The sequence below is a fragment of the Gallus gallus genome, chromosome 8 (genome assembly GCF_016699485.2).
Source record: "Gallus gallus isolate bGalGal1 chromosome 8, bGalGal1.mat.broiler.GRCg7b, whole genome shotgun sequence".
Taxonomy (NCBI): Eukaryota; Metazoa; Chordata; class Aves; order Galliformes; family Phasianidae; genus Gallus; species Gallus gallus.
This window is the reverse complement of record NC_052539.1, coordinates 24,687,570-24,702,578: the sequence shown is the minus strand read 5'-3', so window position 1 is coordinate 24,702,578 and position 15,009 is coordinate 24,687,570. Positions and strand designations below refer to the sequence as shown.

General features: G+C 42.1%; 1 protein-coding gene across 6 annotated transcripts in view; it reads left to right on the top strand.

Annotated features, from left to right (window-relative positions):
- The window catches only part of GLIS1 (GLIS family zinc finger 1), a 172,612-nt gene that overhangs the window by 61,983 nt on the left and 95,620 nt on the right, over positions 1-15,009 (top strand). Inside the window, exon 1 of one of the 6 annotated variants that reach the window (XM_046944911.1) lies at positions 3,074-3,253. The exons of the other annotated variants lie outside the window; for them this stretch is intronic. Within the exon in view, the coding sequence (XP_046800867.1) occupies positions 3,220-3,253 (34 nt within the window). The 5' untranslated portion in view covers positions 3,074-3,219. Of the gene's footprint in view, positions 1-3,073; positions 3,254-15,009 lie in introns of those variants that run through there. 6 annotated transcript variants of the gene reach the window in all.

Here is a 15,009-nt window from a genome sequence, read left to right as displayed (position 1 = left end):
ATTCGACAATTCAGGAGGCTGCTGCCATGGAGATGCCCTCATTTAATCCTTGCAGAGGTTGCTGTCAGGTGCTGCGCTTTGGCAAGGCCTTGCTGTCCTTAGGAAGTGCACTCATGTCCAAGCAGAATGCGTGCCAGAACACTTTGGAATGTGATTTGTTAAACAAACAAACAAATAAATAAACAAAGCCTAGAGATGAAAGCTGTGTTTTAGTGAACAAATTTCCTAGGCCTCTGTTTATTATGAATTCTGTAGTAACTAATTCCTTCAGGACAGTTTATATCTAGATTTGTCCAGCTTCAGTGGGAGCGTGTTGAGTGAGCATGGAACGGAGTGCACAGCGCAGAGATCTCATCTAGCAACGCTTGTGTGCAAGCAAAACTTTGTGTTCATGCATCACCCCAGGGATTTCAGTGGGGCTCTGCTGGGCACCCACTTCTGCCTATATGGAATAACTGGCAAATAGGAGTCATGTGTCTGAGAGCTGCACAGAACTGTCAGATGCTTATTTTAGCCAGACTTTACTATTTGTATAAACATTGTAAGCACTCTGTTGCAAAGCTTGGAAAACATTTTGCTCTGCCTTCTTTGTTTTGGTTGGTTTTATTTGCATGCATCATTTTACATGTGAAGAAATTAACCCAAGATAACCAACCAGATGGCACGGGAGGTAGAACAATGTCTTATGTGCAAAATATCTATCTTCCTGCTCTTTCACTTCTGGAACACCATCTTATCTAAAATTAACAATTTGAAACAAATGATTTTGCTCATTAATATACATATATATATATAAAATATATGTATATGTTTATATAAATATAAATCCAGATACCTTTGGTTTGTGAATGTGCATAATATAGAAAATGCACTAGTGTCAAATGTTTATTTTAGACAGTTATTCCAAATACTGGGAAGTTGTGTGTCTTACATACAAATATTAGTCTTTCATCTGTCTTCAGAACAAGCAAATATTGGAGATGGACTTGCTCATACTTTTGCTGCTGCTTGGGTGAACTATTTTAGAGACTGAGGTACAAATCTGCTTTTGCAGCAAATTATGTTGGCTTTTGTTTCTGTTTGTCTTTGAGATAAGAAACACCGAGAAGAGATACATTCATTATGAACTTCCTCGAGAGTGGCCATCTGATTTATGGCTTCAAAGTGTCTCCATTTAATCTGTCAGAACTGATTTTAAACTTCATCTGTCTTCTGGTTTTGGCAGCACTCTGTACCTTGAGTTTGACTGTTTGACATGAGTTGTACTAGAGGCACATTTTAAAAACATTTACAGTGTGTTGCAAAAAGAAAAAGTTCAATTTGATACATCTGCTTTCAATATCACGCAAAAGCGAAAACAGTTTGAAAGTTGGAATAGGGAATGTTCTTGTTCTGGCTATGAGCACAGCATTTAGGTAACTTTTATAAGAGAGTAATAATGACAGAAAACAAAGTGTCATTGAATACCAATCTGTGATTACCACCGGTCACAGCTAAGAGCCGTGGTGGCAGGCTGATTCAGAATGGGGCATTTCTCTAAAGACTTTTTAAAGTTGCTGTCAGAGATGGGCTGCATTCATGATGGTGAGACATCAGCAGCCCCTGGGGCTTTGCACAGACACCTTGCAGGGTAAGCCGCGTGTCCATGGGGAGAGCTGTGGCTCTGGAGCTGATAAAGCACTTCTGCTCTCCCTTTACCACAGAGGAGCAGAGCCACAACTGTGGGCTTCTCTCCAGCCTGGGCCTTTCAGGCTCTGGCCACTGCTCCTTCCCCAGTGCTGCTGCTTGTCGTTGGCAGAGAGAGAAAGCAGCACGTTGCAGGCAGGTCGGTACGGCCAGCGGGAGCTGAGTGCCAGCTCTTAAGTGTTGTGGCTTGACTGGAGCTGTAAGAGGGAAATCTTGAAGCACACACGTTGCTCAGGGTTCCCTGTAGTCCCAGTGTTTTTTAATTGTAGTTGCAAAGGCTGTTGTTGTTTTTTTGTTAGAACAGCCTTTCCTCATTTGCTTTTTTCCATCCCTCCTGTTGCTCATTGTATATTAAGCTTTTCCTGCAGTAGTCTGAGTGCTTATCAGCAGGGAAATATTATGTGAGTAAAGATCACAGAGGAGGATGTATTAGCTACACAAGAACAAGGTAATGGGGAGCTGGATGGAAGTACTGACCGTGCCAATAAGTGGAAAAGGCATTGCCTTAGGAATATTCTGCAGAAAGAGTCTACAAGGCCCAGATATGAAGTGAGGGCTGAGATCCAGGTCTGAGATGAAGCTCATATTTACAGAGTTTGTGGTAGAATTGTTTTAAGAGTGGAAGGATGTAGCAAGCTGAAGGTATTGGGATTTGCTTTTTAGCTGCACGGAGCTATCTTTGATACTTAACACCCATGAGACGATATCAGAGACTAAATTTTTAGCAATGATAGGCAGACAGCAGTCAGCAGAGTCATGTTTGGTTTTCTAGTTGAAAATAGCAGTGTGAAGGTGAAGGGGGAAGATAGAAATAGAGAAAAGTACTAAACTCTTTGAAATTAAATGTGCAGAAACAGAATCTTGCCTTGGACAGCTCAGCAAAGTAGCTGCTTCTCCCAGTGCATCACCGGCACCACGGTTCCCACTAGTTAGAATAAAATAAACCTGCTGTTGGTGCATACATTCTGCAATTCAGGAAAGACTGCTGGGCTTGACACTCCTAGCTTGCATTCACCTCAGGGTGGTGGGGGGGGGGGGGGGGGGGGGGGGTGGATTATTGCCTGTGTTCTCATCAATGTAAGGAAGGATTTAAGCAGTTTACTTATTTTCTGTACGTGCCTGGTGCTGAGCCTGGGGTTTTTATTCTTTCAATTATGCTCTGTAGCACTTGGAATGCTTAACAGAGTCAGGCACAGGCAGTGCATAGGGATGAGAGCGCTGGAATAGAAAAATAAACAGCAGAAACCCACAGCTGAACTACCAGATGCTGGGGTTTGTCAAGAGTTTTTTGTAAGAACACGAGGACTCTGACTGGGTCATTATCCCCACCAGCCACTTGTCAGCCTATGTCCCTCTGTTTTTTCTTTTCCCTTCCACCTCCACCTCTGCATATAAAGTGTCCCTGTGCAACTGTGATGAAACAACTCGTCTGTTACTGCTTCCCTGGAGGAGAAACACGTACACAGAGAGCTGTGCAGGCTGCTGTGTCACTTCTGAGGACATTTTTTGGTCATTCTGGTACGGAATAACAAGATGATCTCTCCTCATGCTGTGGCAATATTAATAAGTAAGTACCATGACATGGTAGAAGCGCACGGTTCTCACTGTGTAGATGAAGAACAGTCTGCTCCCCAGTGCTGAGAGAGCAGAAGGGTGAGGCTCTGCACAGCCCTGGCATGTCTGTGTGTTTTAGGCAAACACTGCCTGTGTCTTCAAAAGCTGGCAGCAGTCCTTTAGTGCAGCTGCACCTCAGTCAGGTGGATGTCAGGGAAGAGGCCATGGATGATCCTGAGCAGGCTGCAGTGGTTATTGCTTGTGCTGCTGGAGGGGTCTTCTGCAACAAAGTTAAGAGATGTCAGTGGGCATTAAAGGGAAAGCAAAAGCGGAGCAGGCAGCGCACGTGCCTAACAGTGGCTGTGCTGTGTAGCAGGCTGAGCATCGAGGGGCTGAGTCCAGAAGGTCAAGGGAGATTCCTACAAAAGCCAGTAATTGTTTTCTTTTTTTCACTTGTTTATTTTCCATGCAGTTAGCAAAATGTGTCTCCTCATTATGTGCGGTGTAACCAGTCATTAGCTGTATATACATGGCTGGGATTTGGTTACACAGAAACAGGATACTTTGCTTTTCCACACTAACTGAGAAGAGGAAAAGTGCCCTGACATACGGAGGATACAGACCTTGGGAAGGCGCTCTTTACTGCAGGGAGCTAGTTGCTGTGGCATGCATACAGGTGTTTCTGTAGAGCTTAGTGCTTTCTAAGCATACACAAGTGCACGTGGCCAACACCGTGACGGCTGACATGTGGGCTTGCCTTTGCACCAAGTTCTGTGCAGTTTTGCCAGCCTTACCCTGGATCCAGGCTAGTACACCCACATGAGTTAGGCTTTCTTAGCTGGAGTGTGAAATACCTCTATGTGATGCTATCCTGCAGCATGAGGATTGGTAGCTCAAGTCGTGACAGCTACCTGCAGTGGGCTCAGAAGTGGCCTGGATTTGTTGTTGCTCCACCCTTCCTTCCTTGCTGTTCTTTCAGGATAACTATTACTAATGAGTTGCAGTGCAAATAATTCAGACTTGTTTCTATCATATTAAAAGCAGTGACTATGGGGCTGCACTGCTCTCCTCTTTTCTCTCTTGCTGTCTGCTGGAATCCACATGGATGAAGGGCTGTGAGAATGAGAAGGAACAACTGGTTTTTCTCTTTTTGGATACTCGTGAAGTTTGCCTTTCTCCCATCTAAGATAGTTTCTTAGCTCAGGGTTGCATGAAGTTTTTACCAGGTAAATAGGGATTTTTGTGAGCCATACCCCGCTCTTTTGGCAATCATTTCAGCTTTGAAAGGCTATGGCTTAGTGTGGGGCTCGGATAACACATGCATTCTGCTTCCAGCTTTTTTAGTTTTTAAATGTCTTCAGTTAGTCCCACTCTGCTGCTTTTTGCAAATCAGCCACAGAGTTTAGATGTATTCTGCAGAACTTGTGCTAAACCAAACAAGGCAAACCTAAGAAAGGCTAAATTAAAACAGCAGAAATCTCACACTCAGTGACTCTATTGCTGGAGCCCTTTTTGCCTGTAAACAAAAAATTCAAATGACTGATTTTCCCCCCTCAGTTTCATAAGTGGTTACTGAGCTTCTGCAGTTGCTACATTCCTTAAAAAGTTTTTATTTCTTTTTTGGTCACACGCTGGGGGACTCCATTGTTTTCAGTGGTGCCTATTGAGTTAGGCCCATCGACAGCAGAACTCATTCTAGGTCATTAAGTTTAGAGGCACAGTAGTGTAATTTGGTGACTTTATTCTATTTCTCAGCAGAGCTTGCATTGCAGTCACGCACTCACAAAACCAGAATAGCCGTCCTTCTCTCTCCCCAGACTCCGAGAGATTTAAAGGACCCAGCCAGGCAGCCTCAGGTAAAGCATTCAGAATTTGCTGGCTGAACGAGTGTTTGTACTCTGATGATAGAGCAGAATAATAATGATAATAATTTAAGAGAGCTCTGTTTATGCACATATCAGGCAGAAATAGGAAAGTGATTTTGTTGTCTTATAAGTTATGAACGGTTCTAGTATTGTGCTGCTCCAGCATTGGCAATTTAACAAGGTTCTCCAGAAAAACTGGCTGTTGTTAAGAAAAGATTCATACAAATTATTCGTGATCTGGCAAATATGCCTTACTGTGAAAAGACAAAGCTCAGTCACTAAAGAAAGGTAGGAACAAAGTCGAGACTTATCTGCAGAGGGAGAGAGCTCTGGTACTTCTTGTGCCTTAATCTTGCACACACACAGGTGGAATGAACCAGTGCCTGTAAACTGAAGTCAAACAAGCTCAAGCTATATAAAATTCATGCTGAGAACTGTGGAACGAGCTGCCACTGAAGCAATTGTCTATCACTTAAATATTCCACTGTGAGATTCGATGTCTTTCTACAAGATAAACCCTAGATCTATCTGCATGTAGTTAAATGAGATGCAGGTATCCCACAAGAAATACAATGCACCAAACAGACCAACATTCTTTCTGGATTCTGTCTGTGATCTGTGTTCTTTGGAAGCAGTTCTGTAACACATCCGCTACTCACAAACTCGGTCACTTCATCATAGGCAAGACTAGAGAATAGAGCTGGACCCTCTGTAGACAATGTGATTAATGGATTACTTTCTCACTTTGCCTGGATCAGTTAGATCAGCATGTTAGAATGATTTCATGCCCTGCATGAATTTCTGAGGGCTGGGATGGTCAGGGGAAAGAGCTCTGTAAATCTGAAGAGTTAGCACAGGAGGCTGGGCAGTATGCAACTGTGTGCACTTCAGTGAAAGTTCTTATTTACTGCTTTGTGCTGATGGGACCCTAACGGAAGCAACCTCTGCCTCTACGTGGATATTCAATGAGTTCTTCTATACTGATATTTCTGGGCATTTTCCAGAGGGCAGTTTAAAGCAGCAGTAATAATCAAAGCCAGTTGCGCTGTGTCAGACCGAAGGTTCGCCAATGTCAGAATTCTGTGTTTCATCCAAGAATGCGGATAAACTATAAGGATAGCTGTGAGCATAGGTGTGCATATCAACAAGAGCTTTCTATTTGAGTTGTCAGGTTTGTGCAGAGAAGTACGCTCTGTTGTGGGAGCCTACAAAAGGTCCGTTCACTGGCAGTGAGCGCAGAAGGGTAAATTCTACTTGAATTAATCCTAAGCATGGTTCTGGTAAAATAGAAAGCAGCATTGCAAATTACTTGATATAAAATATATTGTATTTTTGAAATAATGCCAAAATCCTGGCAGAAAGAGCTGTCAAACAATGAAAACAGCAAATGAGAAGTAGAGGGGATAGGCTGTTGCTCTTTTCAGCGTACATTTGGGGAATTGTTTTTATTTGCTTTGAATTCCCTTTCTCATGGTGTTAGTTCTAAGCTGCAAAAAAACCATTACTGTATTCAGAATTAAGTGTTATGTGAACGAGGAAGCTGTGAAGGTGAAATGGTTGCCTGTTTGTGGTAGCAATTCAAGTTTTCTTCAAAAAATCAGTTTACGCAAGAGCACAACGAGGTTGACTGGGGGTACTTGGTGGTACTTGGTGAGTGTGAGAGACCTGGGGTGGCTCTAGATGGAGGGTGTGTATGTGAAGATGTCTTCTCAACACAAAACCAAGTTGTGTTAGGAGAACGGGTAGCCTTCAGTGATCTTTGACTTTAATTTTTCATCTATTTATTATATAGAAAGAGCAGGAAGAAAAATGCCTGGAAGAAGCTCCAGGTTAGCTTGGAGTGAAGATGTCAATGGAGAAGAGTGACTGATGCCTCTCAGAGTAAAGGAGATTAATTCATGCAGTTTGTTAATGTTTACCACTCAGGGCATAACCCCATGTGATTCTGCCCTGCAGCAGTTAGCTTCTGTAGTGTTTACTGACTCAGTGACTCTTCTAGGCTTCTAAACCCTGGAACTCAGCATCTTGCTGGAAATAATTTTTGTTTTGCTCAACTGGAAGTATGGATGGTGGGTTTTTTTCCTTTTTTATATACATAGTGCATGCTGAGCTAGGCAGACATAAAATTCCTTGTTGGGGCATAGAGGCATACATGTTTACACAAGACACATGCAAGGTGCCATATGGCAAAATCCCAGCTTTCATTCCCAGCACATCCTTGTGTTTCCAATGTTTGGGAGAGCGCATACCCCTGCGGAGCCTTTACATGGTCTGCTGGCTAGAAGTTCCATGGAAAAGAGACTAAATGGACTAAGTAAAATGTAGGGAGTGGAGATCTGGGAGTTTAAAAGTTCAGAGTTTAATAAGTAAATGGGAAAGCAATAACCCACATGCTGTTCATAGGAGACATGCTTTGGCTATTAGTGAATTAGATGAATTGGAAGAAAAAAACAAAAGGAATAGATTTTCTCAAACTGTGCATGTATGGGAAGATCCTGTCTTCTCAGTGGAGTCATGTAATTGATGATGAAAGCATGTTTACAATAGGAACAATTCAAGGACCCTCATCAGAAAATTTGTGAACTTCTGTCTTAAAGAGTCGCTCTGGACTTCTTTTAACCTTCAGGCCCCATCTGACTATAGGCTGCTGGGAAAACCGTGGTGGTGTCCATTTATGCAACAAAAAAGGCAAAGCACAGGGGACAGGGGCAGGTGAGTGTATAGGTAATTGTGAACAGCGTAGAGCTGCATTACGCCTTACACCAGTATGCACAGTGGCGTTTACTGAGTGTGTGGGTTGATCTGTCCTCATTCAGCTGGTCTCTGGGCACACGGGTTGTTGGTCAGTCTGAGATCTGGAGTATAGACCAGGTAGACTGACAGCAGCTGCCGTGTGCTGTGTGTCACTGCACTGACAAATACAACTGCCTGCTTTCCAGAAAGGGAGACCAGCTCCAGGTGGGGTTGAAACTTGTGCATCTAAATAGTGAGATAGATTTGGTAGCACTGGCTTTGTACGGCACAGCGGCTGTTTGTTGCGTCTATGGCATTCTGGTACGTGGGGGAAGGTGAGGCACAGGCAGGGAAGGCTTGGAGGTGGCAATGGAAGGAAAGGTTTCAAACCCAGCTTAGAAGCAAAAGAGAAGTGGGAGTGAGTGGAGAAGAGAGAAAGGAGAATGGGATCAAGGGCTGTATTTGCCTCTCCTTAGATGTGTTTGTTCATAAGGCAGCAGAAGAGCTGTTTGGCAGAGCAAGGAAAATCATAATGATGTATCCTACCTATCAGAAATGCTGCGAATTAAATAGGTTCCATACATAGTCTCCTTATAAAAGGAAAAAAAAAAGAAATACACCAAATTTCATTACATTGAGCTTATATTCTCCATGTGCCCGTTAAGAAGGTTTTAGGATTTCCTTTTTAATTAAGGCAATGTTTGTTGAGCTTAGTATTTTCCTAAAACATTTATTTTAATGTCTTTTCCCCCACATTACTAAAACCCAAACTGTAAGGAAGGATAACTGACCACAAAAAAGGCCAGATGTACTGAGAACAATATTTTTCAGATCGCCTGGCAACAGGGAAAAGGTGATTCGAAGATGAAGAGGCTCCATAACAATGAATGTAATGATGAGACCTGTGTTTCATCAGGCTAGGAAAGGTTCTGTTCTGATTGCATCAAAAAGAGCAATGGTCATTTTCAGCCTGCTCTCAGCTTTGTCTGGGGCCATAATTTAGAGGCCTGAGATCCAAATAGGAAGCCAAGAATGCTGAATTCCAAATTGACTGTAGTGAAACACTCCTTGTGATAGCAGACAGTTCCTACTTCTCTGACGATGGATTCACTGTTGCCTAAAATGGTTATATTCTCAGGCATGTAGAGCCTAACTGGAAACGTCAGCTAAGGCTGTGAAGTCACTGGGACCAAAAGCACAGGGCATGCGTTCCCCTGAATCTCAGCCATGCTTGCAAACTTCAGAAAGTGTTGTGAAGGTCTTTGGTGGAAATCTGGACTCTGAAACATTGCAGACCATTTTAGCAACAAAAGACGTGAAGTCTTGTTAAAGCATTCTTTGCCTGCTTCTGTTGGACTCTGAGATGATTTTAAAAGATGAAGAAAAGGTCTGATTTGGGAGCCATACCTATCTGTGTGCTCAGAGATGAGAGGGTTACAGATCTTTGTACTACTGAAATGTTCTCATATTGTTTTAAGCTGAACTGATAGGAAGTTAACAGTGCTTCTTTATTCTGTAGTGGCAATCCTGCTCATTCATTTAAATACCATGTATATTGTGCAGAAAGAAATTCCACAGAGCAGAAATAAAGTGCAATCCAAATAGCTTGTTTTAAAAATAAATTGAACGTGAAATAACAAATATAGATGCAGCCAACACTTAGGGCCCAGATTTTACTGGAAAGACACACATGGGTTACATTTATCTTTCACAAGTTCTTAAAAACTGATGCTCTGCCATTCATTCCATGAGCTGCTTTGCTTTAGTTTGCAGGAGTTCTCTCAGCCCTTCTGTCTTTACTCGTACCTCAATGTGAAGGTAAAAAGTAGTATTTCTGTTTTAGGATTGTGTAGGAAGATAAAAACTTGGAGGAAAGGATTCCTTCCTTTTTATCCTAATCCTGTTGAATGCTGGTGGTTATCCCTAGTCTTGGAGATCCTCATCATCTGTACCTATTTTCAAATAGGAATCTTGTATCTGTTTTCAAATAACTGTCACCTCTGTTCTGATACACAGATGTAGGGCAGTTTGTTTCTTCACCTGACTCTCACTATACAGTGTGGTGTGCTCTCTGTTGGCTCTCCCATACTGCATTTTTCTTGAGGTATTGTACAGGCATTATTAAAAAAAAAAAAAAGCAAAGGCAAGTCTCTACCAGCTGTATGAAATAGGCCTTAAAATGGAAACAGAATGTAACTAATCTGGGGTGACCCTGGAATGTGGTGTGAGCTGCTCCATTCATCTTTATGAGATATGAACTCTTGTATGCGTCAGTGGAAATTCAGTGCTGTTACTGTTAACCACTTCAGTCCTCAGGTAGGGACAAACAGCAACCAAAGAGGCTCAGAGGTCTCTTGGTTTCTTGGGGAAGGAGTTGTTACCTTCCCTTGGCCCTATAAAAGAAACAAAGGAGCTGTGTGTGACAGATGTTCATAGTGAAGGCCCATATCTTTGATCCCATTGGCTGTCCAGTGCGCAAAAAGAACAGCATGATTACAGTTGAACATTTTTAGTATTTTTTCTGTGCGGTGTTGATTTTGTTTGATAGTCACAATTGATGTAATTGCTTCCTCTGCACAATGCTCAAGGCCTCCGTTTCCTACCTGCGCGTTGCAGAAGGCAATGGAGCACAGAAGGAATTCTGTGCCTTAACACAATGCTTTGGGACTGGTCAGCTCTAAGGGGTTTCTTGTCTTCTCCTACCTCAGGAAAGACACTTAGTGGTGTTGTGTATTGACATCACACAGAAATGAAATCAGAACACAGAGAGAACTTCCAAAAATGCACAGCTTTTATAACTATGGCTTGTAATAGAAAAGTAAGTTTCCAAAGCTTTGTGAGAGAGACAGTAGCTGTATACACTCAGAGTCCTGGTTGGGCAGTCTGGGATCGTGTCACGAATGTATAACTTAAACAAGGGCGTCTTTCATAATTACATGTTATTAGAAGTCACAAAGGTCTCTTAAAGTGCAGAACTTTCCTTTTTCAAGTGATAAGAAGCCCAAATGCCTAGAAGGTTGTTGTGTACCTGACAGTGCAGACATGTGCACAGAGATCAGTAAAAGGTATGGACATCCCTGCTTTGGGTCCAGACCAAGATGCAGAAGTTCATGTCCAGGATATTTTCTTATGAGCTTGAGAATGTAAGTGAAAATAACAGTGTTTAATTTAGGTAAGGTCTACTTAAGGCTGTGTTGTCCTTTATATATATATATGTATGTATGTATAGCTAGTCACACCAACATATTTCTGAAGTGCTTTTCCTTCTCCTAAGCTGCAGCAGTCACCCCAGCCATGCAGTAATGAAGGTTGTTCAGCACTAGTTGTGCATAATGGGATGCTGAGTATCAACTCGACAGTACCTGCTCTACAGTAGGTCATTTTTTCATGTTGGCACCTTTAGGGTTAATAATTTTCCCTTGCAGGGCTTTGATAGCCTCCTCCAGCACAGATGATTTTCAGTTTGTTTGAGAAAATCTGGACCCCTTTGGTCTTTCGCTGGCATCGTCCAGCTGCCAGTAGTGGCGTCCCATTTCTCAGTGTTTTTGTGGTGTATTTTGGACATCCCATCCAAACAAAACCGAGGATGGGGAATTTTTTTTAAAAAGAAGTAATTGAAGAGAATAAAGCAGCAAGAAAAAAAAAAGCAAATGACCTAAGTTTGGTCTTCACCACAAAGCCCACAATGCTCTGGGGACATCTTAGCATTTTAGGGAAATATTTCAAATCTATCTCTATTTTGAATGCAAGTTGTTTTAATTATACATCATTTCAGTTATTTGTTCATTGGCCTTAATTAGGTAAACTCCAAAGTAACATGTGTTTATTGTTGGATAATCACCCTTCTGATAGCTCTTGCTCTTTTGTGTGATGCTCTCCTTTTCTCTAGGAGGAAAAACCCACTCTAGGTGCAAAAACACCCAGGGCTGACTCTGCACAGTTGTGAGTGGAGCTCCCTGAGGTGTGCAGCCCCGTCAAATCAACAGCAGCAATTCTCATATGACATAACCTGGCGTAACTCCAAAGTTAGTTACCCCAGAATGTAAGCAGCAAGATAGCCGGAGCTGAACTAACCTGATTACTCATATGGAAGGAATTGCCTGATTGCAGCATTTGCACACTACTGTGTCAGCCTCTTCCATTCCCTTCACGAGTGTTTAAACGTAGAGATATAAATCAAAACTGCAGGACAGAAAAGGACAAAAGCTACCTTGATGGATTCCGCTTCCATGAGATCCTTCTGGAAACCATTCCACTTTTATTAGATTTACTCTCTGTAAATTAGGATTAGTATTTTATACGGATTTATGAAATAGCTATGGTTCTCCTGAAAGCAGGGTGAGCGCTCTGGTGGAAGGCAGGGAGTCTGTGCTCTTTTCATCTGGTACTGGTAAGTTACAGTATGTAGGTTAAAGGCCCCCTGATACCAGTGAAAGAGGAGATGCAGTTCCAGACATGGAAAATGCTTCAATCTCATGTATGCCAGCCAGTGATATTAATATTGCATAAAAAGCCACTTGTCAAAAGGCCAGATTCCCTTCTCAGTTACACTGGTGTAAACCAGACATTTTTTCCTTTCTTTCTGGAGACAATGAGTTTGCTTTCACATGTGCTTGAACATTTGAACATTGACTCCAGTTGTCTGTTCAGAGACAATCTCTCAGTCTCTGTTTCTGTTTGCTTTGTGGAAAAAGAGGCAAAGTGAGATGTTGGTGTAGTGGGCACGTTTGGGAGTGCTTTGGTGCAGGTGTCACATCACACGAGGCACTGATGTGCAAGGAATTTGTAACTCTTGTTAACAAATCTGCAGGGCACTTTGTGAATGCAGATGTGGGGTAGGTTGTCTGAAATGCACAATTTCACCAGTTTGGCATGAGTTTCTGTTCCTTTGCAGGGAGAAAATGTATTTTCTGGTTTGATAGTTACAAGAGGAGATAATTGCTCTTGACAGCATGGGAATAATGTTCATATTGTTCTAGGAAGTCTCCATCTTCATACAAATAGGTATCAGTGTGTACTACAGTTGATGTTGCTGAACGTTGAGTGGAAAATTCAGGTTTCTGTGTTTTTATAATATGGTAAGATCGATAAAATGCATTTTTAGAAAGCTTTAGTGAATTTCAGACTTGTGCCATTTAGAGAATGGAAAAAAAAGGAAGTGCTTTTATTACAGATCAAGTATAAATCTAAGAGCTTTTGAAAGAATGCACAGTATTTTGGAGGGAAGGTACGTTTTGCAAATACTGCTGGTTGAAAAGTGAAGAACTGTGACCTGGGTACTGTAGGTGTGACTGATGTACCAACTTCTCTTGGTGGTGTGGCCTTTAGAAGTGTGTGGAGCATCTTTCATCAGTGTTCAGCGGTGTGTTTTGATGCCCCTTCGGTGTGATTCATAAATTCAGATTAACAACCACAAGTCTTGCTAGGGAAGAAGATATTACCATTGAAATGAGTCAGTTGTGATGGGAATAAACCAGGATAGGACTGGAATAAATGTGGAGATGTAGACTCCAGAGGATATAGCAATCATTTATGTCCTGATTGCAACCAGGGCACAGCCAATTGTCACAAGCACCCACTGTAAGCTGAAAGGCATCCAATGAGATCTTAAACACTTCAGTCCCAAACCACCAAATGCAACTGATTGCCCCGCACAAGCTGAAAGTTGTTGTATTTCTCTGCATCTTCTGTGTATCTCCACTCTTTTACAGCAGCCACAGACTGTCAGTGAATACAAATATCCCTGAATATTGCAGTCTCTGAAAATGAAGCTGAGATAACTAAAACGTAGATATTAGTCACCATGAAGGAGGTTAATGGCCTGTTTTGTCTAATTTTAATATGGTGAAATCTCATGTATCTTTCCTAAAATTCTTACATGGTTTGTTTGTTTCTGTGAGATGTTGCTGGCCTTCACTGCCTAGCACTATCCAGATACCTCAGTATCATGATTGGAGCTGGGTAGGAGAAACCCTGCATTGTCTTTCCAATTTTAGCGATCCCAATGTCTTAAAAAAAAATAATCATACAAATAAGTAATCAAGAAGTGTAATGTACCAGCCAAACACTGAGACTTTTCACTAGCAATAGGGAATTCTATTCTTGAAATGTCACAGTGATGCCTCATGAGACTTGTAATTTGGGTGTCACATGTACCCACTCTTTGCTCTGAGTCTGGATCCTTGCCTGCACTGCATCTTCCTCTGCCATGCCGTTCCCTTTACAATGGGGCCGTGAAGCATGACGGGGAAGCTGTGGAGCCCGGCCAGTGGAGGAGAATGGACTTTTGTGCTGCGATCCCTTTCACAATTTCTCCAGTTACCAGAGACTCTTAATGCCTCTCCATGTCACCTGTTTCTTCTCATCTATACTCACCAAAAACTCGAATGTCATTCTCATTGCTTTCAAAGTGTGCCCTGACTGTAATTGTAGAGGACCACAACAGCAAGCTCTGCCACTGCCCTTCATTAGCCATAGGGGTAGCAGCTATACAGAAGAGAAAATGGGCCTTCATGTGCTTTCAGGGTACCTTGGATCTGGAGGAGCTGTGTCAAAGCAGTAACTGACAAAAATCATGGAGGTGCTTGAGCCCTTCTTAGACACCCATTCTGAGATGGCTGAATGATGTAAAGGTAAAACTGGTAGATGACAGAGCTATGGTGTGATTAACCATGCCCTGTAACACCCTAGCTGGGTGTTGGGTTTGACCTAAAGGTCAAACATCAGTGCTTCTGAGAATAGCCAGTTTGTGTGAAACTAAGTACAGCCTATCTTTTCTTTGCAGAATTTGAAATAACTACAGTGCAGTTTGGCTCTGTAGTACCCTGACCAAGAGCACTGGGTATGAGGGGGAAGGAGCTACTTTCTGGGCTCTGTATGTTAACTAGAGAAATACGCTTGCTGTTAGTTTCTGACACCATGACAGTTTGTCTCCTTGGGAAAAAAAAAAAAACCACAACAGCAACAACAACAAAAAAAAACCCCACAAACCCACAACAGATTAGAGGGAGATCTAGTATATTAAAGGCATGATTCATATACAATAATGAAAATGATGGTAAATGGGTATTGTGTATTTTTAAGCCAGCATCTAAAGGTTAAATGTCTCATAAATACTTTTATATTTGCACATGTATGAGTATTTGACTAGTTCCCTAGAGGTAAAAAACAA